The sequence below is a fragment of the Theropithecus gelada genome, chromosome 2, assembly GCF_003255815.1.
Source record: "Theropithecus gelada isolate Dixy chromosome 2, Tgel_1.0, whole genome shotgun sequence".
Lineage (NCBI taxonomy): Eukaryota > Metazoa > Chordata > Mammalia > Primates > Cercopithecidae > Theropithecus > Theropithecus gelada.
Genome location: NC_037669.1, coordinates 97,833,807 through 97,860,734, shown reverse-complemented (window position 1 = coordinate 97,860,734; position 26,928 = coordinate 97,833,807). Strand labels below are relative to the sequence as shown.

Below are 26,928 nucleotides of genomic sequence, written 5' to 3'. Positions count from 1 at the left end.
CCTCGCCCTGCCACCAGCATCCTGCTGCCCCCACCACCTGACTCTACCCTCTCCAGAGGCTGACCACAGCTGCCCAGGCCCTCTTGGCCCCCAGCAGGCCACCCTATGAGCTTTGGAAAACATGGCTGCATCTGGGTCAGGTTCCTCCTCAAGTGAGGTTACCACCTCAGTGAGGCCTGGCCAGGGCTCCCAGGGTACCATGCTGGAAAAGCAAGCCCCTTTGAAAGTTTCCACCCTCCGGTCCTGGTGCACTAAGACTAGGCCTTCTCTGAGGTTTGTAGGGCATCCTTGGGGAGCCCAGGCTGGGGACAGGAGAGCTGGTCCTCACTCCACTCCATGGCAATGGCTTGACCTTGGGAACGTCTTTAACCTCTGTGAAAGGGCCTCAGGGTCCTCACCACAAAACGGAAGATGAGAGGCCTCGGCCCAGTGTGCAGGAGAAGCGGGAGGAGAGGGTTGGGCTAGAGCCAACTCTGCCTCCTGAGTGGGATATAATCTACCCCTGGAGCACCAGGGTCTCTGTGAAATGGAGTTTGTCTTTCAGGCAGGACTTCTGTGAGCTCTGAAGGAGGTAAAAGCTGTGAAGGTGGCTATGTGAACTGTGTGACCGTCATCCCTTCTCCTCCGTCCCCAGCTTGGGAGCCCTGTGGAACCTTATACAGCTATTTCTGGCCCTCATCTGCCCAGGGGTTCCCAGGGCAGGCAGGAGTCCTGGGCTTAGGGGAGGTGTCCTCATGAGGTGGCCAAAACATTTTGGGGGTAAGGCTCCAGGCCTAGGTAGGCAATGGGGCCTCTCAGAGCAGATGGGCCTTCACACCGTGGGCAGCCTCAGTGGAAGTCCAACATGGGCCATGAGACAAGGGTAGGGGCGCTAACCTCTACCTGCCACAACTCTGCCATTGCTGGACCCTTCACTGTGGCCCCTTTGGCCATGGAGCAGGAAATGGGGCCTGGGTACTATGCAAAGCCTAGTCCCTTTCTTAACCCCTTCTGTTCAACCCCCAGATTCTGCCTTACTCTATTTGACTTCCAATACAAAATGATTTTTATTGTACCTATTGAAAATGTCAGTATGTACAAACTCTCTCACATAACTTAGAAGTATTTCTTTTCTTTTCCTTTTTTTTTCTTTTTGAGATGGAGTCTTGCTCTGTCACCCAGGCTGGAGTGTGGTGGTGTGATCTTGGCTCACTGTAACCTCCAGCTTCCGGGTTTAAGCGATTCTCCTGCCTCAACCTCCCTAGGAGATGGGATTACAGGCTCCCGCCACCACGCCTAGCTAATTTTTGTATTTTTAGTAGAGACAGGGTTTCGCCATGTTGGCCAGGCTGCTCTCGAACTCCTGGCTTCAGGTGATCTGCCTGCCTCAGCCTCCCAAAGTGCTAGGAATTACAGGCCTGAGCCACCGCGCCTGGCCCCTTAGAATTATTTCTGAAGAAGAAAAAGCATTTTAATCTCTCCACCACGTGTATAGTGTTTCAAATTTTTACTTTTTTGGTGAAAATTTATAAACAAGCAGAGAGAATATTATAATGAAAGCGCAAATACCCAATTCCGAGGTTTGACTATTGTTAACATCTAACAAGTAATATATGCTTCATTTGCTTTTGAGCTGAAGTATTTTAAAGTAAATTATAAACTTCCTGACCTTTTACCCCAAATCATTTCAGAACGCATCTCTAAAACCAAAGGACACTCTTCTATATAACTATCATACTGTCATTACCCCTAACAAAATTGACAGGAATTGCTTAATATCTTTCAAATATCCCCAGCTGGAATGTAATGAAGCGCCACAGGACGAGTGGTGATATTATCCAGGGCTTGGTCTTCTCGCAGGAGTTTCATGTCTGTGTCTGACAGGACTGTCCAGCGAGCTGGAAGGGAGAAAGCCAGGTGCCTTGGCAGTGAGAGTCAGGCTGGGCTCCACTGAGCAGGACCTAGTCTTTTCATGCAGCCCATCTCATGCTGCCTATTATCTCTCAGGAAGTGCCTCCTACTACCTAACTTCAAAACAAGTTCTTCCTGCACAGCAGGTCACCAGAGGAGGGGGAAGAGGTCACCAGAGGAGGGGGAAGAGGTCACCAACCAACCTCCATGTACTAAGGACTCATAGCCTTGTGGCTGCCTGTGCTGGAGTCCAGCCCTCTGCAGGTGGCTCCAACACCAATGTCACCCACAGGCACTGTGTTTATAAGCTGAGTCCTGCAAACTCAGTTCCCTAGGTGTGGCGGGGATCACAAACAAGCAGCAGAGGATTTAAACTAAATGCTTAGCCTGTGTTCCTCTGCAAATAAAGGCTTCATGCCCCCAAAAGAAACCTTCCAAGAAGAACCCTTAGATGGGAACAAGCTAAATGTCTGCGCTCAGGTTCTGCTAATTATGAGAGCCCTTGTCTTGATATCACTCTGAGATGTGGAAAGTTCTTCTTCTCCCGAGCACAATCCTATATCCCTCTGTCTCCCCCTCTTCCTCCCCAACCCCATCAACCCTCACACAGCAGTTCTCATTCTCCTCTTCTACCAGAGTTCAGCCTTCCCCAAGAGGAAGTGAGGCTGGCAAAAAAAAAAAAAAAAATGAATTTGCAGCGGGGAGGCTTTGGGCTGTTGGCAAAGGGATGTAAAGATACAAGGAAGAGAAGAGAAATCAGTACAGGGCGAAGCTAACTGGCAGACTCGAGACCTCTGGTGGGTGTGGCTGACACTTGTCAGAGGTAAGAACTTCAGCCTGCCTGGGGTTATGCAAGGCACTACAGCTGTGGCTAGGCTTGGGTGTGGGCGGCAGGGGCAGCCTGGCATGAGGACGACTAGAGCTTTGACAGTCACTGCTAATGTTCCTGGTGCCTGGCTGGTGTCTTTTACATGTGACCCTCAACCCCAATTCTAGAAGTAGGTGGTATTGTTGTTGTCCCCATTTTATAGATGAGGTTGAGTAAATTGCCCAAGTCATCCAGACAGGAAGCGGCAGACAGTCTCATTCTGGAACCTGTGGTCTGAACTAGGCTCTGCCACCTCATGAAGAGGGGCGACTACTTCCAGGGTGGGCTATGGCATGCATGTCCATGCTGTGCTGGGACTTTAGATATTTTTAAAATTAGTAAAATGCACAAATCTGAATTGACAGCTCAGTGAATTGTGACATATGTGTACACCTGTGTCACCACTGCCCAGGTCAAACTATTGCACACTCCCATCACCCTAGCAGGCTGCTCCACAGTGAGGGGAAGTCTTATTTTGACTTCCTTTAGCTCTTTCTGCAAAGCTGGGAGCATGTTTCTCCTCTCTTTTGTGACTCCTGGATCCCATGATCCAACTTACCTTCGTATGTCCTTTACCTGCTCCTTTCCTGCCCTTTCCTCCTCCCACCTTTTCTCTCCTCTCTCCCTTCTTGCCTCCCAACTACAAGGTCTGCACGTCCTCGCCCACTCACATGCAAAAGCCAGCAAGGATGGGAAGCTGGGCTGCTGTCCTGTGTGCCTGTGATCACACTGCTTTCTCTCTGGCTCCTCCATTCCCTCGTGTCTCTTTTTTACCCCATGATTTCAGCAGGGGGCTGGCGGAGTAGAGCAAATAAGTCATGAGATATGAGATGGTTTCTGTAAAGGGCTGGGGTCATGGGGGAGAGGGTAAATGGAACCACTCCTGAGCCCCCTGTCCTCTAATTCCCATTCCCCTGCCTCCATTAACAGTCGCAGGCAGGAAAAAAGTAAAATAGCCCTCTTGACAAACCTCAGAAGCACAAATCATCCATGGAGGCTCCGCATGCTTGGTAATTTGCAGACAGTTTTTTCTCCTGCCTCACCTTATCCAGCCTGCTGCATTTTGCGCTCTTCTCAGAGACCAGCTGCTCCTCAGAGGGACTCATGCTTCCTGCTGCGCTACTTGGCTCCTCCTGCCCTAGTTCCCTGGCCCCAGATGACGAGGCTGGGGCTTCTGATTCGAGGCAGTAGCTGTGGTCTCAGGATTCCCTTGAGGAGATTGAACATGGCCTACGAACCTGAGCGTGGCCCACCCTGTCTTTCAGAGCCCCTTGCATCTAACAGCTACAACTCCCAGCATCTTCACCCATACCCCCATCACCACACCTAGCCTTTGCTCCAGATATCAGAGAACCCCACATGGAGAGGCAAAAGCAGGGCTTTCTCTCTAGCCCCTCACCAATTCCTGTGCCGGACTGAGCTCCAAAAAGTAAGCTTAAAGACAGCCTGACCCTGCAGTTGAGCTGAGGCTAGAGAGTTCTGGGCCAAGCTGGGCTCTCAGCACCTTCTTTAGGACAGGAGTTCCTAAGCCCAGAAGGAACCCAGGCAAGACTGAAGAAGTCCACAACATCTCCTCCATCCTGATCTTCTTCTGTCCTCTGCCATGGTGTTAGCTGGATGTGGGAGGTGAATGACAGGGAGTTGGCAGGAGAATCCTGAGTCTAGTTGGAGACAGGAACTAACCAAGTCTTGTTCATTCCACCTGCCCCCTCCTCTCTATGCCCCCTCTTCTCTGTATCCACTGTCCTGCCCAGGCTTCATTAGTTCCTGCCTAGACTGGTGCAATAGCTTTCAGGCCCACCACCTGCAACCTGAGGGATCTTTGTAAAATGTGCATCCCCCATCCTCAGTCTCCTGGTTCAAGTATCTGTTGGCCCCCATGGCCTAGGAGTGAAAGCTCACATTGAAAACTGGCATTCCAGGCCCTTCCCAATCCTACCCCAGTCTACATCTCTCAACTTGTCTCCCGATGCCCCCGGAACTCCTTGCTGCAGCTACCCCAGGCTTCTCGCAACCTTGCATTTTCATGCCTCCATGCTTGCACACACGCTGCTCTACTTTCTGGGGTGCTCTTACTCCACTTCTAATTGTCTAACTCGCACATCCTCCATGACCTACCTCTACAGAATGAGTACAGCATACCTATTCTGTAGGAAGCCCAGACTCTAGCTATATCCCACCCTGGAACACTTCCCCAAGATCAGTAGGCTTGGCTATATTCAGCCAGGGAATGTTTCAACTCTCTCTGTGTGCCTGAAGTCCAGAGGGATAATGAGGATGTTTAGAATAGGGAAATAAGTAAGTGGGAGAGGAAGTCCAAAGTCTGCCTGAATTCCTCAGTGATAAGGACTAGAGGGAGCTGCCCTGGCCCGGTCCCTCAAAGGGCAATGGTTGACCAGAGGACCCAAGGCGAGGCTGTGGAGAAGGACTGATGCAGTCCAGACCAGCGGTCAGAGACTTAGGTCCCATCTGGGAATGCGCATTTGCTGGGTGACTTCAGGTCCCTCTTTGGGTCTCCATTTCCTCTACCCCTCCCCAGATAGGGCTCAACACTAAACTAAATTGTGACAAAGAGAGAGCTCAGAGCTCATCTTCCAGACCACACCCACTTTTTCATAAACACCACAGGCTTCAGTACCCACCCCTCCTTTCTCTCCAAACTGCCTCTAAGGAAAGGCTCTGTGTCTGTGCAGCTGAGGGAGCAGAGTTGGCTGGAGAAATTGACCCAACACTCTTCCACCCTCAGAGAGTTGCGAGCCAAAGCTGCCGGAAATCCTAGGCACCCATGGTGATTGAGAAACAAATATTTCTTGGCAAACTACATGGCCACAGTCCTGGCTTAAGATGGCCCAGAAAGTGAGGGCGTCCGTTGTCCTGCCCTCAGAGGGCAAGGCTAGCCACTTTTGTTTACAGCGACCAACAGAAAACTCAACTGAGCCAAGCTATGAAGGCAAGGTATCAGCTCATGTTGCTAGCAGTAGGGCTGGTTTCAGGTATGGCTGCATTCACAGACCCAGACAATATTAAGAGAACCTGATTTTTCTCCATCTCTCTATTCTGCCTTCAACTGTGTAGTTTTCATCCCTGTGTTCCACTTGTCAACAAGAAGACAGCAGAAGCTTGAGCCCTTGCTTCCTTTAAGGTTTCCAATCCAGTGGGAAAAAGCAAATTCACTTGCTTAATCACTTAATCCAAAGTCCCAGGAGTGAGCCTCCTGGCTCTGAGTAGCCTGACTCGGGCTATGTGTCAGGCACTGTGGCCAGGAATGCTCTGATTGACTTAAGCCTTGGTCACATGTCAATCCCCTGGAAGAGAGTTCATCAGCACTCCATGAACTAGAGGTAGGGAAGGAGGTTGTTTCCTAGACACAGAGGAGAACATGGCATCAGAAGAGAGCAAAAGATGGTGGAAGGCAGAAACAATAAATATCCACTAACATCCATCCTGTTTTCAGGTTACAGTGTCATGAGAGGTGAGAATGGACAGGAGAATCAGGAGAGGCTGGAAAGGGGCCAGAAAGTAGAATGAACCCTATTGCTGGTGGGAAATGGGGTTGGGATGGTACCTTGGTGAGAAACGTGCTCCAAGACAGGCAAGACAGACCAATGATGGCATACAAGGCAGGGTGGCCGGTACCCAGGTTCCTCTTCCAGAAGCCACCTCTGAGATCTACCTGGCCACTCTTCCCCCATACTTGAGGATGAACCAGCCACAAATCCCTTGAGACAGAGTGTCTTCAGCATTTCAGCCTGAGTAACCCTTATGGAAAAGAGAGGAAGCACATGACCCCAAAGAGGAACCACAGACACAGTTTCCTTGAAGCCTCCTGTCTTTTAACAGTTATACGAATAACTGTATCATGCTCCATCACACAACTGTGTTACTTTCAATACGTTTTAAATGACTTACCAGCTAATGTCTTTACCCCGGTTGGCTGGTAAAGGTGCAAGATGGAGCTCATGTTCACTGTGCAGCTTTCAGGGCAACACAGGTGAGGTCTGGATTCTGGGGAAATCTAAAGGAGTCTTGGAGAGGGAGGCCTTCCCTGGACCTGGACAAGGTCAACCATGGTGCTAGCTGCTTCTGGGAGTGTTGGCCTTCAGGTGACCTGTGAGACAGAAGCTCTGCCAGAGAGCCCTCAACAGGAATGAGAGAGCTGTTTGGGGTGGAAGGGACTTGGCTGTACAGCCTCTTAGGCACTGAGTTGTTCAGCTTCAGCTTGGACCCCTCTCCCTCCACAGCAATGGATTGCTGGCTGCCAGCTGGGATGCACATCCCAGTAAATGGAGCTGATTTACTTAAAACAATGGTCAAAGTACTAAGCACTTTGGTGTCTGCAGGCCAGGAGGGACCTCCTTAAAGGAAGATCGCCTACCTATGCTCTTCCCACAGACCCACTTCAAGAAATCTCTAAGTCAGCAGGGCAGGTGGTTGAGGCCCATGTAGCCTACAGAGAAACTGAGGCCCAGGGAGGTAAGGATCCTGTCCCAGGGTGGGAGGGACAAGTTGGAGGAGACACTGAGAATGTCCGAATCTGGAGTGGTCTTGCTGGACTCTCTCCTATGGCCCTGGTGGAAACCAACATTCTCCCCAGGAAGAGATGAGGAAACTGGTGTGGGGTTGTCGGGGCCAGCAGCCACTTTTCTAAAGCCAAAGACGCAGAAGCTGCTGCCAGCCCAACGCTTCCTCCATGGAGGCCTTCACCCACCCTAACCCATCTAAGAGCTCCCCAAGACCTACATTTTTCTGGCTGTTCCCAGACAGCCATCACCCCCACTCACATGTCTTCCACAAGGTCAGTGTCCCCAGTCACCATGGTCTGACCCACCCCTGATCCCTGGCCAGGATACAGGGAGGGGCAGGGGAGAAGTTTGGGCTTTTCCATCCCTTCTCTTCACTTTCCAGAGACAGGGGAGGCCTGGTGGGATCCTAGAGGTGCTCTCTTACTTCCTTAAACCTCCCTACCCTCAGTAGATCTGGTATAGCTTGAATTATTTAGAAACTAAAAAGGAGACAGGTGAGGTCTGGGCAAGGAAGGCCAGAGTCCCCTTCCTAGCCTGGTGACCCAGGGGACTGAGCACAGAATCCTGGAATGACAGCAGCTGGAAAATACAGCTAGACTCCTGGATTCTTCCTGGGGCTGGCAGTGGAAACCAGAGGCCAGGATCCAATTCCACATAACAGAGTAATAGCATGAGCTGGCCCCACTCATCAGGGAGACCAAGACAGGGACAGACTCTCAAGCCAAGCTGGAGAGTGGCAGAGTCCAGAGGGCCAGCTCAGGCCTCTAAGGGGAGGCCCTCTTGCCACCATCTGGAGTTGTGCCACCTACAAAGAGACAAAGCAGTTATAGCTGCAGCACTATTGGGGGAGCCATCAAGAAGCTGTGGCAGGGTCCTCAGGGCCGACCCAGGTTTGGGGGCAATGGACAACAGGTTGGAGTCAGGTTCAGGTTTCAGTCTGGGGTTGGTATTGGGGTTCCATATGGAACTTGGATCTCTTCCAGGGAGAGGGCAGGTGCATCCAGAGACTGGGCCTGGTGCTCCCGAGTCTATGAACAAGGCTGATGGGCCCTCCCTGTCTTTGTCCCCAGGGCGGCCAGGCAGCCAGGCTGCAGGAGGAGTGTGACTATGTGCAGATGATCGAGGTGCAGCACAAGCAGTGCCTGGAGGAGGCCCAGCTGGAGAATGAGACAACAGGTGAGGCCCCCATGGGCAGAGGGGGGGCTGCATGCCCCCAGGGAGTCCACGATTCCTCATGTCTCGAGCTGAGATCCAAGTCACGTTCGTTCCACATTTGTTGGATGATGGTGAGGAGCGGCTGGGGAGCCAGATGGAAGAAGAAAGGGGCTAACAGGCTTCCACATTCCCACCCCAGGTCTGGGGAGCTCCCAGCTGCGGCTGAGGAGGACATACTAAATCGGGGTTCTGAAAAGTACATGGAGCCAACTCTGCCTCTGGGGGTCCCTATCCCTCTTCTCCAGGAAAAGTGAAGATCTCCATGGCAGCCAGCCCACCCGGGACACAAGGCCCAGCATGCTGCGTGGTGGGGGACCTGTGACCAATGAGGGTAGGCAGGTTCCAGGACACCCAGGAGCTGACATGGGGAGAACTAGCCCCATAATACCATACTCCAGGATTATAACATTGTACTGTTAGCATCTCAAAGGAAGAAGAGGGACATTCAGTCACAATATGTGACCCCCACAGGCACCGCATGGAAGCTCAAAGCCATCTTAGTGGTCCAGAGCAAGAAAGGGCATAAGTTTTGTCTGGACAGATGTGGAATACTCACCACAGCCAACACTCAGCCTGGAAACTTAGGCTCACTCCTCCCTCTCAACCCCAGGCTCTGCCTCTGCCACACCCAGAGGACCGATAGTGACACCACACACATACACACACACACACACACACACACATACCCAGCCCCTAAGCATACACATACAGGCGCACACACTGGCTTCTCCATCCCAACCCACCCTTAGTGACCAGATGAACCATCAGCTCATTATTTGGTTGATGAGACCAGTCAAGGTCAGCCCCAGAGGCCCAGCCACTCCTCCTCAGGGGGCTGGGAGAGCTCCACCTGGCAGTGTGAAGGGTGGTGCCCAGCTACCTAGACTGGACAGCAGGGCTATCAGGACAGATGACAGCACCCTCTTTTTGGCTCAGCAGCTCCAGGTAAGAATGGGTGGAATTATTTGGTACCACTTGAACCAGACTTGAAGGGGTGAGCAGGTTTGGAGAAACGGAGAGTCTGGAAAGGTGGGAGTCACTGAGGCAGACTTCCTATGGGGAATGGGGCATGGTTGGCAGGTTCAAGTCTTACTGCCAGGGACAGCAGCCTGGCACGTCTGGGCTGGAGGCAGTGAGATGGCTGGGCTCATTCTGGGCCTCCATCCCAGGCTATCTCCCTGAGGCTGAGCTTACACTTATGTAACAGCCTTGCTCAGGAGCAGGGAGCATCTTTACATCTTCCTGGCTCCCTAGTTCCCCTTCCACCTTCCAAAGCTGACAGTTATGTAACCCCTTCCAGGTCCCTCTTCTTGGCCCTGGTGCCCAGGCTGTCTGCCTCCTGCTCTGTCAGTGAGTAAGTGTAGCCTCACAGATGGGCTTTGCCTACCCTGATCTCAAAGCAGGACAACCCCTTGACTCTAGGGCCCAGAGACTGAGGCATGGGTCCAGGGGTGGCTGGGCCTGCCCACTACCTACAGGCCCCACCCCACTCCACCAGTGCAGGGAGCCAGGACCAGGTGCAGATAGGCTTTGGCAGGCCCCAACGGTGGGATCATAGGCAGCCCCGAGAGGCCCGGACTCTAGACTCCACTGCGCACCTCCCATGCCGAGGGGCAGGCCACCCTCGTGATTCCGATGAGGTCACTGCTGGCACAGCGTTCCCGTTGGGTGCCAACACCCTGTCACCAGCAGCCAGGCTGGGATGCAGAGAAGGGCGGGCATAGATTGTGGCCATGAGTCTGCCTGTGGCCTTGTGCAGGGCTCTGTGCGTGTTCATGCACATCTAGGTATGCACTCCTGGCCCACGTCTGTCTGGAGCTGCGTCTTGCCTCTGGGGTCTATAGCTTTGTGTCTGACTCTGAGTATCTTTGTGAGTCAGAAGTGTGTGTCTATTTAAGCATGGGCACATGCCATCTCTGGACATGCCTAGGTGTGTCTGCCCAGTGTGCTGTGTCTCTGTGTGTTGGCTTGTATGTCTATCAGTGTGAGTGTCAGTGGTACACCCAGACATGTCTGTCTCTCTGAATGTATGTCTCTGTGAGTTGTGTGTCTCTCTGTGCCCATTTGCTTGTGTCTGTTACCTGTGTTCAGGTAAGTGTACATGTGTGCATGTTTGCATGTGTGCCTGGTGTTCTGTGTACTGGCATGTAAACATCAGTGTGTGTATCTCTGTGTGCACACAAGTCTACAGAATGACACAGCAGAGGCCTCACCTCACCTTGCCTCACCAACCCTTACCCCAAGCTCTGGGTTGGGCTTTCCTGGTGGGGGCACAGCCCCACCTGTGGGCACACACAGCCAGCCTGGGCCCTGTATTTCTATAGGCCTGGTGACATGTGTGATGGGACCTGCGGGGCCTCATTAGGGCAGGCACACAGGAAATATTCCCATTGCCTAGCCCAGGACAACAGGCCATTCCAGGTACCAAGTATATTCATGGCTGTCACCCTGTCCCCTGCTTCCCCAACCATGTCCCTCATATTGGCCTCTCGTCCTGCTCCCCTGCCCTGCTGGCTGCCCTCACCCCAGCACTAGTTCACAGCCCAGCCTTGGTCGTGCTAAGATTCCTTGAGGCCAAGTGTGGCCTCCCAAGGGCAGGGCCTGGTTTCCTCTCTTCTGTCCCACCACAGTGAAGCAGAACTCAGGGCCAGAGACCCAGCCCCGGATTCACTCCCCAGCCTGTGCTGGCCGCCGGAGGTTTAGAGAGCCCAAAGTCTGGCAGGCACCCAGACACAATAGTCGGTCTGCATAACAGGGCGTGCCCAGCACTGTCAGAGAGGGGTAAACAAAGTCCAGCAGCGGCAAAATTCCCAGAGAAATGACAGCCCTTCCAACCGAGAGGAGTGGGAACATGTGAATATACTGTACCACTTACCAGCAACATGACCTTGAGCTGGTTGTCCAATCACGCTGTGCCTCTGTTTCCTCATCTGTGAAATGGAAGCGTTAAATAAGTCATTCATCCAAAGAGGTTAGAACAGTGCCTGGCACATGCAAAGGTTATATGAGTGTTTGCTGATATTCTTAACAGGGTCTGGAACCCCCAGCAGGGTTTGACTGACCTGAAGTGCCCCTACTCGGCTTTCAGAGAGGCTGGCCCAGAATGGAAGAGGGACTGGCAGCCAGCGTGAGGCCACAAGAGCCCTCAAGACAGGGAAAAGTGGTCAGGGTCCATGACTAAGGGAGGCTGCAATCTCTGGTCAAGCCCTGGGGATCCAGGTGTCCTCCTCAGGCTTCAGCTATAGGTGTGGCCTGACTGCTGCAGCCCCAGAAGGTGCCCCTTGCTGCTGCCAGCCCACTCCAACACACAGAGTCCCGAGCCTCTTCCCCAAGTAAGGATGTCCCTCCACCTCCTCTTCCCAGACCCCCTTCTTAAGAACTTGTGAACCTTCGGACCTGAGGTGGGCTGGGCTGGGCTGGGCTTGGCCAAGCTGGCGTTGACTTTGGCTCAGGGGTTGGGTTTTCTGAGCAAATCTGTGGGACTGGCAGGATTGCAAAGAGACAATTAAGCCTCCTGCATGGGACGGGTCCAGAGCAGTCCTAGTCCGTCAGGGGCATGCAGCTCCTGAACAGACTAAATGATGGCATTTGCATGTGCCTATTAAAGCAGACCCCTGGAGACCCCACTGTGCATCTTTCACTGGCCAGGCTCTGCAAGGCTGATAGCTGTGGCAGAGAATGCAGCCACAATGGAGGGTTTTTGCTGAATTTGTTCCCTAACTATTCCCCTCCATCACAATTCACAATCCGACCACACTGGGGGAATCTGTGTTGTTCAAGAACTAGGTGTGGGCTGGGCACAGTGGCTCACACCTATAATCCCAGCACTTTGGGAGGCTGCGAGGCAGGTGTGAATCACCTGGGGTCAGGAGTACGAGACCAGCCTGGCCAACATGACGGAACCCCGTCTCTACTAAAAATATAAAAATTAGCCGGGTGTCGCGGAGGGCGCCTGTAATCCCAGCTACTCAGAAGGCTGAGGCAGGAGGATCACTTTGACCCAGGAGGTGGAGGTTGCAGTGAGCCAAGATGGTGCCATTGCACTCCAGCCTGGGCAACAGAGCGAGACTATGATGGGGTGATGAGTATACTGGGGTGCATGTAGTTCTTTTTTTTTGAGACAGAGTCTCAAAACATTTTCTAATGCCTCCTTTATTATCATAATATGAAATTCAGGACACACGCCCATCCACTTTATTAAAAATAAAGTTCTAGCTATACTGTAAGATAAATATTAAAAGGAAAGTAATTTATAATAAAGTACCATGTACATATTCAAGCATAATCACACTAGATGTAGTCTGAAGGTTGTACCTACAAATATAAATCCTGAGACTGCGAGGCCTACAAATGCAGACTGATGGACACAGGTAGTTGCATCAGTGACTCAAGTATCACAGGCAGTACTGCTATGGGTGTCATGATTTTCCAAAACATTGAACAACTCTTAGTGAAGTTCAGAACAAAACAAAATACAACCTTCCCTCCCTTTTCTCAGTGGCTGCATTCCTGGAAAACTCCATGTATGTTAAACTTGTGCAATAAATAGCTTGTGTTGGCCGGGCACAGTGGCTCACACCTGTAATCCTAGTACTTTAGGAGGCCAAGGTGGGAGGATCACTTGAGGTCAGGAGTTGGAGATCAACCTGGCCACACATGGTGAAACCCCGTCTCTACTAAAAACACAAAAATTAGCCGGGCATGGTGGCACAGGCCTATAGTCCCAGCTACTCGGGAGGCTGAGGCAGGAGAATTGCTTGAACCCAGGAGGCAGAGGTTGCCAAGGTTGCACCACTGCACTCTATCTTGGGTGACAGAGTGAGACTCCATCTCAAAAAATAAGTAAATAAATAATAAAGTAAATGGCTTGTGTTTATATGTCAAATGGTGTAAGAGTCTAGGCTCTGTTCATTACAAAAGGTTTTCACCTATATATATGGCCAGTGGCTCATCTGGAAGCCGTGCAGAATGTGAGACAATTCATCACTGTGCAGGAGTTGCCTGTCTGGCATCCCTGGTGGCTGCCCATCAAATGCCAGTGAGGCCCCCCTATTGCTGTAACAATCAAAACCACCACTGGCATTGGAAACATCCCCAGGGGGCGCTCTATCCCTCACTAAGGACCAAAGAACTGTAGTCAGGCCTCCTCCCTGCCTCCCTGTCAGGACAGGCCCCATGCAGCCTGGGCAAGCCTGTGCCTTCCCTCTCAGACTGGAGGCTCCTTGAGGTGGGAGCCCGGCAGAGGGAGGAAGAGAGTGGATGCCTATGACCTCAGGCCCCAGGGCTGGAGGCACCCGCACTGTGCTGACCCATGTGTCCTCTGCCTTACCCCCATAGGCTGCAGCAAGATGTGGGACAACCTCACCTGCTGGCCAGCCACCCCTCGGGGCCAGGTTGTTGTCTTGGCCTGTCCCCTCATCTTCAAGCTCTTCTCCCCCATTCAAGGTAAGACCCCTGGGTTGAAAAGGTGATGTGAGTGGTGCCGGCTGCCGTGGGACTCACCTCTCAAGGAAGTGGAAAGTCAAAGGAAAGTGGTCAAAGAGGCTGGAACAATCCGAGGGACTCCCTGGCAGAGGAGGCAATGGTGCTGGGTCTTTAAAGAACTCACGGGATTTGATTAGCTCTTCACATAAAGATAAGCATATGGGAAAGGCTCATTAAATATTTGCTCAACAATTGATAACTGATTGACTGACAGGTACTTGATTAAATTATAGTTCCCATAGTCCTGTTGTCTTGGGCTGGTCATGATTCAGTCTTTCGATGCCTGGAGCCTATGACCTCTTGGGCTCCATGAAGCCACCACACGACTTTGCTTATACACCTTGTCATGTTCCACTTAAATGAATGTCCACAGAATGTCCACAGAATGAGGCAGAAAAGAAAAGGGGGAGCCCCTTTAGGATGTGGCTTTCTTGCTAGTGAGTCATTAAAGAGGTTTACAATATAGATTCAGTCATTCTTCTGTGCAGTGAATGAAGCACCCACCCGTGTGCCAGGCGCTGAGCTGGACAAACACAGTGGGGAGAGGATAAAGCAGCCCCCAGGGCTGCTCTTCCAGAGCTAGTGTTCTCATTGGAGAGACATTTCATAAGGAAATAAACAGATGTATCATCAATAATAAAAAGTGCTGGACAAGAGAATAAGGAGAGTGGGGACCAACTTAAGGCAGAGGTTCACAAACAGTCCCTCTCTGAGGAGGTGACACTTCAGCTGCCATCTGAAGACCTGGAGGTAAGAAAGAGCCACGAGGCAAAGATCCCAGATTGGGAACAATTGAGAGAGAGAATCAACAGCCCGTGGAATAAGCGTCCAAGGAAGCTCCATGAAGGCCAGTGTGGCTGGAGCAGGGAGAGTGCCGGGGAGGGAGGGAGGGGAAGGACAGGCAGGCCGAGGCCAGACCACACAGGGCCTTGAGGACAGAGGCGAAGACTTGAGTTTTTTCCTAAGTCCAGTGAGAAGTGGGGGGTTTTAAGCGGGGAACTGACAAAGTCCAATTTAGGTTTTTAACTTCTAACTGGTTTCTGTGAAAAGGAAGGATTGTAAGAGTATAAACAGGAAAACCCAATCACAAGGCAGGCAGGAAATGATGATGGATTGAATTCAGGTAGTGAGCTCAATGAGGGAGAGAAGTGGGAGAGTTTATGGAGGGAATGGGCGTGACTGAGGCAGGGAGGAATCAAGCAGGCCCCACCCTAGGCTTAGGTTTAATGAGCCTTGGGGAAGAGAGAGCAGGACTGGGTGGGGAGCATGGAGGGAGGGGCAGGCCTGGGGTGGGGAGGACTCATGAGGAGCAGAACCTAGATAATTATTCAGAGAGCGAACAGAACTCATGCGTCTCTCACTCCAGGTGGCCTTTTCCTCCCTGGACCCCAGTTTCCCTGTTTGTAAAGTGGGGATGGGTGGTAGACCCCAGGGTCTCTTTGGGGTAAGCCGGTTTGCCCCCAGGTGACTGCTGTTGTGATCTCAGTGGTGAAAGACAGACCTTAAAGCCCTCCTGAGGAGTCTGGGAAGGTCACAGCCATGCCATATTCCAGGCCAATGCCCACCTGGCCTGGCCACCTCCTCCTGGGACACCCAGTGCCTGGGCAGATAACAATGAGCTCCTCTGGCAGGTTTCACAGTGCACGCCATCACTGAGCCTGGAAACCAGCCTTCTCTCTGATCCCTGGAAGCACCTGCTAATTGCCTTTCTCCCTGAGACTCTGCTAACTGCATTTCTCCCCGTGGCTCTTCCTTCTGTCCCTGCTGGAATGTGTCAAGGCAGCTCCTGCCCTTGAGAACCTGGACTCCAGCCCACCATCTAGCTAACCCTGAGGCTGCCGGCATCAATGGGGCCCATACGGTGCCTTTGGACTGACAAGAAAAAGTCAGTCCTTCCTCAGGCAGAGATGACCTCTCACTAGAGCCCACCTAGTGGCAAGCAGAATATGCCTACCAGCCAGGTGCCCTTGTACAGTGAACAACTTACACAGCCATACTCTGTGGGCCTGGTCTCTGAAAATGGTGGAGAGAAATAGGAAACTGCGATTAGGGACTGAAAACAGAAAAAAGACAGTGTTCTCCTGAGCAAGTAGATTAAGGTGTGGGCAACCGACCTGAAATTCCAAAGAGGGAAGTTTGCAAGTGTGGGGTAGGGATGATGGCAACACCAACTCACACCCTTTTAGATACAGACCTGGGAAGAAGTATACCCACAGGAAGGGACCTGGTTCTACAGGGAAAGCTAAAGAAAGCTTATAGAAGATAAAAATTGTGGAGAGTTAGAAAAAAGTCATCTACATAGGCTGGATAAAATACCTGAAGGAGGGAGTTTGGCCAGGCAAGGAATAGCTCATTAAGGCACCAAAATGTTCACGGTGGCTCACTTCTTTATTTTTATTTTATTATATTGATGTTTTGAGATAGGGTCTTGCTCTGTCACCCAGGCTGCAGTGCAGTGGCACAATCTTGGCTGCAACCTCCGCCTCGCGGGTTCATGCCATTCTCCTGCCTCAGCCGTCCCAGTAGCTGGGACTACAGGCACCTGCCACCACGCCTGGCTAATTTTTTCTATTTTTAGTAGAGACGGGGTTTCACCGTGTTAACCAGGAAGGTCTCGATCTCCTGACCTTGTGATCCTCCCACCTCAGCCTCCCAAAGTGCTAGGATTATAAGCGTGAACCACCATGCCTGGCCTCTACCTTCAAATATTTGAAGAGATATTTTAAAAAATAAATATGGGAGAGCCATTCTGGCTGAGAAAATTCGATGTACAGTCTATGTTAACCATGTCTGTGGGGTCTATGGGATACCTCCCTTCCCCCACCACCTGCATCATGATGCTATAAATAAGAAAACATTGCTGCCAGCCTAGGAAGCTCATCCTTGCTGGCAGGGATGGGGGACTATGGCAGGGAATCAGGAGAGTTCCATGGCAGGGAATCAGGAGAGTTCCACGGTCAGGTCTGGGTATTAGCATGATCCTTCCAGCTGTCTCAGGCTGTGGAGCTGACAGGAAAGCAGGGGGCTCCTACTTAATCCGGGGGAGATGAGGTGGTGGTGGTGCTGGGGAAGAAGCAGCTGGGAAAGGGCTGGTGACTGATGGGGGAGAGGGGGGAGAGGATCATTCCTCAATTCCTGGCTCCAGAAACTGAGTGGAGGATCCTAGGCACAAGCGGGGGCCATGACTGCTTTTTGAGACATAGTGAGTGGGAGGAGACTGGGAGAAAGGTGGCCCTCGCCACCCCTCGGGTCGTCACAGCTATCCTGAGCTTGCTTAGGTGAGGCCCAGCCCAAGTGACAGGCCTCAAAGCAGACCTGGCAAGTGTCCCTCCCATCGTGGAGCCCAGCCTGGCCCAGGCATGCCGTGACGCCCCCACTGTCGCATGCCCTGACCCCTCCAGTGGGGTGTCCCTCCCAGTACAGGGTTAAAGTCCCTTGCTACCTCCCTCCTGCCCTTCATGTCCCCCTCTACAGATATAGGGCCTGCTGGTTTCCAGGCCCAGACTGGAGGGAGACTCTTGGCTGCTTCTTGGGATCCCATGGTGACTGCCATTTCGATCTCCTCGAGAGCGGCTTGCTATGAGGCCTTGACCACAGTCCCAGGGCTCTTCAAAGAGGCCACCTAGCCCCAAAGATGACCCATTGTCCCCTCCCTTTCTCTCCCTCACCATCTATGGCAGCCAGGGCTCCAGAAAACAGAGTGTCCTTTTGTCCACTGCTGGGAGCCCAGAAAGATCTGGAGTCAGGCGGACCTTGGTCTGCATCTCAGACCTGCTGCTCCCTTGCTGTGTGACCATGGGCAAATCACTTAACTTCTCTTAACCCTGGGATCCCCATATTTTGGTGGGATAATAAAAACTACCAATTCCTAGCCTTAACACATTAATGTTTACCCTAACACCTCCGCCACTATACACACACATACACACACACACAAATACAGCGGCATGGGAAGCTGCTGTGTACATGCCAGAGTCACCCAGGTTTGCTGGCATAATTTGTGATACCAGATGCTTGCTATGTCATTGAGCCTGGCCTCCTCAAGCCCTGGTCCCTCTGGTGAGTAGGCAGCCCAAAGCTCCAGTGTCCCAGCTTCAAGGCTGGGTGATTTTGGCCTTAGTCCTCATTTTTTTTTCCTGAGTCGGAGTCTCACTCTGTCTGTCACCCAGGCTGGAGTGTAGTGGTGTGATCTCAGCTCACTGCAACCTCCATCTCCTGGGTTCAAGCGATTCTCCTGCCTCAGCCTCCTGAGTAGTTGGGACTACAGGCATGCACCACCACAAGCAGCCCTTAACCCTCTTTTCTACCTGCCCAAGTCTCCTAGGGGGAAGTCCTCAAAAGAATCAGATTGTGGGCCGGGCGCGGTGGCTCAAGCCTGTAATCCCAGCACTTTGGGAGGCCGAGACGGGCGGATCACAAGGTGAGAGGATCGAGACTATCCTGGCTAACACGGTGAAACCCCATCTCTACTAAAAAACACAAAAAACTAGCCAGGCGAGGTGTCGGGCGCCTGTAGTCCCAGCTACTCGGGAGGCTGAGGCAGGAGAATGGCGTAAACCCAGGAGGTGGAGTTTGCAGTGAGCTGAGATCGCGCCACTGCACTCCAGCCTGGGCAACAGAGCGCGACTCTGTCTCAAAAAAAAAAAAAAAAAAAAAAATCAGATTGTGGGTGGGAGCCAGGCCCTCAGGGCCTGCAGTTAGCTCCCTGGAACTGGAGCTGAGGAAGGGCTTGCCCTTTGATGAGGGGCTGAGCGGCTGAAGGCTCTGGGCCAGGCCCACCTCTGACTGAAATGATGGGAAGCTGACAGGGGCGCAGGGGGACAGCTGAAGGTTTTTCTCCTTTCCTAGGAGTCTCTTGCAGCAGTGAGGCTGGGAGCCCAGGGCAGAAAAGGGGATGCCAAGACAGGAAACTCGCCCAGTCCAATGCCTCCTCCTCAGCCAAATCCTTCCTGCCCTCCCTGGGCCACGCAATGGAAATAGACCCAGCCCACAGCTGCTCTTCCCTGGCTGCCCCATCCCCCCCCCCCCCCCCCCCGTCCCTCAGTCCTTCATCCATGAAGTAGGGTGACAAGACCTCTTTCCAAGGGTTGCCAGGAAGATTCACAGAAACGGCGAATATGGAATCATCTGGTATATTTCACGCATACAGCAAAGTTTGGAAATAAACACATGTGCCCAGTGACCCTTCCCAAGCTCACAGGACAGCTTGACCGTCCTGCAGCTCTTTATCTGGTCACCAAAATAAGTCCTCAGGTCACCTCCGTGAAGGTGAGAACCAAGCTTACCTGGGAAGACTCTGGAGAGCAGATCAGCTCTATCCTGTCCTCTCTGTGTGGCCTTGGGCAAGTAACCAACCTCTTGGGGCCTCCACTTCTCAACTGTGAAATTGAGTTACGTTCCTCATTGGATGATTGAGGAAATTAAACAGGATGTGCCTAAAGTGCTCTGACCAGCGCTGATATTTGAAAAGTATTCAAAACCTGTTATTGTGATGAGGCTGACAACCGTGATGCTGCTGATGGTGACAATGGCGGCGACGATGGCGGTGATGAACGGGTACCAAGATGGGGAAGCGAGATTCTTCTCCGGCTCATCTAATTTCTATTCATCCCATCCTCTCCCTCTCTGGGGAGAGGACACCTCCCCAGTGCTGGAGAGTGGGGACCCTCAATGGTACCCCTCACCTCACATAGCCCTGAAGCGGTCCTGTCCCTTTGCTGCAGCTTCGAGCCTCTGAGGACAGTGGACAGTGCAGCTTCCCTGAAGCCTCAGCCTCTGCTTGTTTCAGCCCCAAGCCCCTGCCATGCTGTGCTGCCTGATTCCCCCTCACGTGCCTTTGCCTGCACAGGTTCCCCTGCCAGGAACTCCTGGCTTCTCCATTCATGAGGATTTCAGATCTGCATGCTTATCAGGCGTTCCCAAACCCAACCCCTCCTCATCCTCACACCCTTGCTCCCCGTTCAGCAGCACATCTGAGCCCTTCCAGGTGTGAGAGGAAACCCAGCCCCACAGGCCCAGGCAGGCTGACTGGGGAGGCTTGGGCAGGCCTGGGCCCCCCTCCCCCAGCCGTGGCCTTGTGACAAGGGTCAGCATTCTGCTCACAGCAAGGGTCAGGAATCATTCTGTGACAAAGATCCAGGCAGGGTCTGTGATAAGGATCAGAGTGTATGTTGTACTTGGGGTCAGGTTCAGACCATAACAAAAGGACTGAGCCCAAGAATGTCTGCTCTGATTTTGTCATCAGTGCAGGAGCCCTGAAGAGGCTTTTCCCTGCCCCGGGTGCCCCCACGGTGCCCTGGGTAACTGGGTCAGGGCAGCTGGAGCCTGACAGCGCCAGGGTTGGTGGGAGTAGGGCTGAATTCTCTGCCCTGTTCCAAGCAGAGACAGCCAGGTCCCCGTGCTCCCAGCCTCAGCCTTTGTCCTTGCCCCGCCCTCCACCCAGGCCGCAATGTGAGCCGCAGCTGCACCGACGAAGGTTGGACACACCTGGAGCCCGGCCCGTACCCCATTGCCTGTGGTTTGGATGACAAGGCAGCGAGTTTGGACGAGGTGGGCCTCACGGCACCGACACCCCACCTGCAGAGCGCCGGGGCCCACCTAGGCGACTTTGATCTCTCCCACCAAGGGGTGCAGTTGCTGTCTGTGTGGGAGCAGGACTCCTGGAGTCTGCCCTCCTCTAGCCTCCTCCAGGCCTGCCTTTCTGGGGTCCCAACGCTTGGCTCCCCCTGACAGGGTATGGGAGGAGGCTTTCCCACAGGAGGGGCCCCCAGAGCAGCGAAAGCTGAAGCAGCACCCCCAGGCTGGGCCACCGCACTGCCTCATGGGAGTCTCACTTCAGCCCGGGAGTTGGCAGGGCATGCAGACACCAGCACCCCATCCCATCCAGAGGGGAAACTGAGGTGCTGCAGGTCCTGGAAGGAACCAGCTTTGGCTACCAAATAGCCAGTCAGGAACAGGGACAGAGCCTGTTGTCCTCAGTCCCAGGACAGATATCTGCCCCAGAGCAGTTAAAATGTAGGTGGCCTCTGTAAAGACTGGGGAACCTGGTAAGGACATTGATGGGGAGGCTGGAGTACTCAGCTAGGAGCCCCTCACTGCTTTAGGGTGCAAATGCATGTATGTGTGTCTGTCTGCGATGACATCTGCCCCACCCTCAGGCGCCCTTCTCAGACGGGCTTTCACTCCACCCACCCCCAAGGGCAGCAATTTCTTCAGAGGCCTTCGAAGCCCACTGGAGCCATAGGCCCTCATTCCCTCTTAACCACTGGACTCTTCTCAGGCAGGCGTGGGAGGCGGAGAGGAAGGAGGGGCTTGCCTAGTGGCTGTTGTGCTGCACTGCACCTGTGTCCATGGGGAGGGCATCAGGAGAGGGGATCAAGCAAGACACCCTTGGGGTCTAGCTTTGCCCTCCTCCCCAAGAAAGGCCAGACTGCCCTCATCCCACCAACCCCAACTCCCAAGAGCCCAAAATGGGACATTAGTGCCAGTGTCTTCTTTGACATCCTGCAGCCTCTGCATGCCTCTCCTCCCTGCACAAAGACAGGGCCTCAAGGGGTGTCTGAAGGGCAAGCAGACCTGGCCCCTAGGGTGCCCAGCTCAGAGATGGCACAGAAGGGAACCCGGGCACATGGCTGGAGACATGAAATTAACAAAAGGGACGTGCAAGGTCTTCATTCTCTCCCTCACCAATTTGTCCCTCATAAAGATGCAAAGAGAGGGAGTACATTCAACCCCCACCCCACCCTAAGACACAGTCCTGCCCTGTCTGTGGAAACCAGGGCGTCAGGGGTCAGGGGATTGAAGAGCTCCGCTCACCTGCTCTTGGGAGCCCCAGACCTCAGCCTGCTCATTTGCTGAGGCAGGGGTGGGCAGGCAGAGTGTGTAGGGCACCCCACCCCTGCCAATACCCCCTAGATGAGCCTCCCACCCCACCACCCAAGAGCCTCTCCCTGTCCCTCCAACAGCAGCAGACCATGTTCTACGGTTCTGTGAAGACCGGCTACACCATCGGTTACGGCCTGTCCCTCGCCACCCTTCTGGTTGCCACGGCTATCCTGAGCCTGTTCAGGTGAGGCCCAGCCCAAGTGACAGGCCTCAAAGGAAACCTGGCAAGTTTCCCTCCCACAGTGGAGCCCAGCGTGGCGCAGGCATGCCCCGACCCCTCCACCGTTGCCCCCCAGCAGCACACAGTCCCCAGCTCCTGCCAGGCCAGCTTCCCTTGGGAAAGGCAGATGACCGAGCTGTTGCATGTGTTGCAACCTAGTCTCCCCTAGGATAGCCCTGCACTTGGGGACAGGGCACCAGAGGGTGGGGTCTGCACACAGGAATGAGGTTTCTGGGGTCACACACGAGGCTGAGGCACTTGGGAGCCCAGCTGCACAGGAGGATGGGGTACCTGGGGGTGGGGCTCGTAGTTCTGGATGGGACCCCCTTCGAGGCAGGGCCTGCCCTCTGGAGAACACATGCTCCCCTGCCCCACCCTTGCTCAGAGCATGGGACAGCACTGGCTGGGGTGGGGATCCAAGGCCCCTTTGGCCTCCCAGATCTGCCCACCCCACGCAGGAAGCTCCACTGCACGCGGAACTACATCCACATGCACCTCTTCATATCCTTCATCCTGAGGGCTGCTGCTGTCTTCATCAAAGACTTGGCCCTCTTCGACAGCGGGGAGTCGGACCGGTGCTCCGAGGGCTCGGTGAGGACCCTGGCCCTGGCCCACCTCCCTCAGTTTCACCCTTATCTTTAGCCACCGTAATCTCCTCTTCTCCCCCTCTTTCTCCCTCTCCCTCCTTCCTCTTCCTTCCCATCCCACCCCTCAATCCAAGGATGGCCCAACCCCCACCCAACCCCACCTGGCAACTCCTCAAATCACACTCCCCTCTGGCAACAGAAGATGTTGCTCACCCATCTGGGAGCTCACGGACCCGCCCCCGCCAGTGAGAAAAGCAGATGGGAAATGGGACACGTCATGGCCACAGCCCAGAGCCCCTGTACCACCTGTTGCTAACTTCCTATGTGGCCTTGGGGAACTTACAGCCTCAGTGTCCTCATCTGTGCAAGGACTTCCATTCCTTCCAACTCTGCCCTCTGTCACCTGCATAGCAAGGGCTGTGTTCACCATGCCACTTTTCCTACTCCCCCCATCCCCGTGCCATCTGGAGTGGGTCCAAACATATGCATTCCTCCTCTTTTGTTCTGATCCTGACATCAAGCTGGTTCTGGGCTTTCCTAAGGAAGAGAGGTAAAAGAAGCATCTAAGGAATTCATTGCCAGTCACTAAGGAGGCCATCTCCGAGGGATTCTGAGGGACCCTCTCTGAGTACCTCAAGCTTTGACAGAGAGCTTGAGACCAGCCCAGCCCCCACTCATTCCTTGTGGTCAGTATCTCCTTGCTTCATGCATGACCCCAGAGGCAGTGCATTATATCAGGGGTCAGCAGTACCTTCTACCCAAAGAGTGAAATGATCATACTGGAATCTCAGGCATTTCAACAAGGGGGGGAGAAAATCTAGGGGACCTACCTTGGCCATTCCCAGAGCTTCTCAGAGGTTCTGTCCCAGAAGCCAAGTCAGACATGAGCAGTGCGAGCCACAGGACCTGAGGAGGAACCTGCTGCCTCCTGTGCACATGTTAAGGATAATTATGGAGACTGGCTTCCTGATTCATTACTGCAAAGCTTTTCTGAGACTAGAAGGAAGCACAGATAACTGTCCTGGTAAAGAGCTGAGCTATGGCCGGGCGTGGTGGCTCATGCCTGTAATCCCAGCACTTCTGGAGGCCAAGGCAGGCAGATCACGAGGTCAGGAGTTCAAGACCAGCCTGACCAACATGGTGAAACCCTGCCTCTACTAAAAATACAAAAAAATTAGCCGAGATTGCAATGAGCCGAGATCACTGAGTCATTGTACTCCAGCCTGGGTGACAGAGCAAGACTCCATCTCAAAAAAAGAAAAAAAAATAAAAAAGAGCTGAGTTATTCTCCAAAAGCAAATGGGGGGAAGATGGGAAGGCAAGAACTCCTGTAACTGGAGGGACTGAAGTGAGACCTGAGGAAGGACTTTCCAACCAAAGGGAGTGGTGCGGGCATTAGGGGAGGGGAGGCTTCTCTCTGAGGATCTCTCAAACCAAGGGTACAGGAAGGAAGGGTGGGAACCAATGTTCTGGGTACAGGAGGAAGTGGAAGCCAGACAGTTTCCTGGTGGAGGGTGGCTTTAAGCCCTGGCTCACAGACATCTAGGCTTGATCTGAAATGGGGGACTTTCTGGGAGGGGACAGAAGGCCCAGAATACCTTCCAGTCATGCCAACAGGGCCACCCAGAGGCCCGTGATCGCCCTACTCATGGGTCTCCCTGACTCCTTCATGGTCCTTGTCTGCCTGACAAAACCATTCTTCCACTAGGTCCTCTGAACCCCAGGAGGAATGGCCAACTCTCCCCTCTTCTCTTCTTCATTTCTACTTCCTCATCTCCTACCCTCTTCTCAGTCCCAGTCTCCCTCCACACTTCCATCTGGGCCCCACTCCACAGTCCACAGCCCTCCACCCCACCACACTCAGCAGACTCTTGCAAACTCAGGCAAGAATTCTCCCTCATACCTTCCAGCTACCTTCAATACAAATTGGCATTAGATGAATGAGTGGGTGGGGTGGGGGTGTGGATGGGCAGGTTGGTGGATGGCTAAGTAGGCAGCAGAATAAATGGGTAAAGTAAGGAAGATTGGACAGATGATGGGCAGAGGGGCAGGTAGGTAGATAGGTGGGTGGATGCACGAGTGGATTGATGGGTGGGTGCAGAGATGAATGGATGGGTAGATGACTGAGTGAGTTGGTAGATGAACGGAGAGATAGGTGAGTAGGTGGATGGATTGACAGATGGGAAGATGATAGATGATGGATGGATACATGGATAAAAGATGGATAAATTGATGAGTTGATAGTGAATGTCTAGTGAGTGAGTAGGTAAATAAATGGATATGTGGATAGGTGGGTGGATGATTGAATGAGCTTACGGGTAGATATATAGATGGGAAGATGAATAGATGAATTGATGGATGGATAATTAAAATCACCAGTTTATCCCAAAGTATCAGAGGATCTAAAATTAGGGAAAATGGGAAAACCAGAGTACGTTTTTAAGGGGATAATGCAAAACAACAAAGAAATTAAACTGGCTGCACTGCAACTGTGTTTGTGCCCCCAGACATAGGTGTGGGCAGTCAAGGACCCTTGACAGCCCCAGTGAACCTGTCTTTTCTCCTCCCCCTGCAGGTGGTCTGCAAGGCAGCCATGGTCTTTTTCCAATATTGCGTCATGGCCAATTTCTTCTGGCTGCTGGTGGAGGGCCTCTATCTGTACACCCTGCTTGCCGTCTCCTTCTTCTCCGAGCGGAAGTACTTCTGGGGGTACATACTCATCGGCTGGGGTATGGTACCAGGGAGGGCTTCCAGGCTGGGGACAGAGGGGGCAAGGCCTGGAGAACTCCCTAGGGGGAGGGTGCTAAGCTGGCTTGCAGTCCTATGTCTTGCTTAGCTGCAGGTCCTACCTGCAAGAATATCAGCCAAGGGTCGAGAAAGTCCTCAAAATGTCTGAGCCCAGGACAAGTCCCTCAGGCTGCAGCTGCACCTAGGGCTGACCTTTGGGACAGTTTTTATGAACATCTTTCCATTTCCCTTTAGCCCCCGAAATACACAGGGCCACTGCTAATCTATAGAGGGCCTCTGTCACAACTGGAAAGAGAATGTCCATCCAGGTAGACAGAGCCCTTCAGGCATACAGCTTCACCCCCTCAGTGGAACATCCCTCCGCGGTGAACAACCTATGCAACCAAAGACAACAGCCTGACAACCCACCCTTTTCTCTCTCCCTCCCTCTCCTTGCTTTTCTCTGAAATCTCTCCTTCATGCCCTCTACCCCTGCTTCCTGTGCCCTCTCTGCTCTTTCACTCTCCCTGGGCCTGACAGGGGTACCCAGCACATTCACCATAGTATGGACCATCGCCAGGATCCATTTTGAGGATTATGGGTGAGCTGCTGCCCCACACACTCCCCCAGCCGCCGTCACTTGGGCAGGCCCCCTGGGTGGGATGATAATGCCATCTGGCCTTGGTGAGTGGACAAAAACCACAGCTCTCGGGCCAGAGGGGAGGCTGGAGGAGGACCTGGGGAGCAACAGATTCTGGGCCCGGGGTCGCTAAAGGGCTCAGGAGCAGAGCTGGGGACAACTGGGGGAGGTGCTGCTGACTCTCTCTCTGGCTGAGGATAGACCCTCTCATTCCTCCCTACACTCTGCTCAGGTGCTGGGACACCATCAACTCCTCACTGTGGTGGATCATAAAGGGCCCCATCCTCACCTCCATCTTGGTAAGGTACCCTCCCACCACCTAGAGGTGGGAAAATAGGCCCAAAGGCAGGCAACTTAGCCCAAGGTCACACAGGAAATTAGTATCTAGGTCAGAACTGAAACGTAGCTTCCTAATGCCCAATGTGCAGGATCATCCCCACCCCTGTCCCGCTAGTTCTTCCTTGAGTGTAAGCGGATTGGGAGCACAGTCCTTAGGGATGTGAAGGAGGTAGAGTTCCTGGATGACCTGCCCAAAGGGGAAGCACCAGAGGAGAGGTAAGATAGAGAGAGGGGCAGCAGGACCCTGGGAAAGAAGACAGGCCAGCAGCCGAGGGGCCTGGACACCTCAGCCTTCCCACTCTGACTGCCCGAACTTGGGTCCTCACCCACTAGGTGAACTTCATCCTGTTTATTTGCATCATCCGAATCCTGCTTCAGAAACTGCGGCCCCCAGATATCAGGAAGAGTGACAGCAGTCCATACTCGTGAGTGTGGGCCTAGTGCCTCAGCCCCCAGTACCTCCATCCCCAGTCCTCAAATCATCCCACATCTCCTTGAAGTCCTCCCACCCCAAACATCCAGAGTCACCAAAGAGCCATATTGTTCTTGCC

The 26,928-nt window shown here is 53.2% G+C and overlaps 1 protein-coding gene across 4 annotated transcripts in view; it reads left to right on the top strand.

The window, feature by feature from the left end:
• VIPR1 (vasoactive intestinal peptide receptor 1) overlaps positions 1-26,928 on the top strand; it is a 34,797-nt gene that overhangs the window by 2,795 nt on the left and 5,074 nt on the right. The window contains exons 2-10 of one of the 4 annotated variants that reach the window (XM_025374884.1): positions 8,352-8,457; positions 13,834-13,941; positions 20,423-20,529; positions 21,945-22,048; positions 22,543-22,675; positions 25,247-25,400; positions 25,939-25,999; positions 26,271-26,337; positions 26,711-26,802. In XM_025374884.1, the coding sequence (XP_025230669.1) occupies positions 8,352-8,457; positions 13,834-13,941; positions 20,423-20,529; positions 21,945-22,048; positions 22,543-22,675; positions 25,247-25,400; positions 25,939-25,999; positions 26,271-26,337; positions 26,711-26,802 (932 nt within the window). The remainder of the gene's footprint in view (positions 1-8,351; positions 8,458-13,833; positions 13,942-20,422; positions 20,530-21,944; positions 22,049-22,542; positions 22,676-25,246; positions 25,401-25,938; positions 26,000-26,270; positions 26,338-26,710; positions 26,803-26,928) is intronic. The other 3 variants (XM_025374885.1, XM_025374886.1, XM_025374887.1) reach the window with 3 other exon arrangements.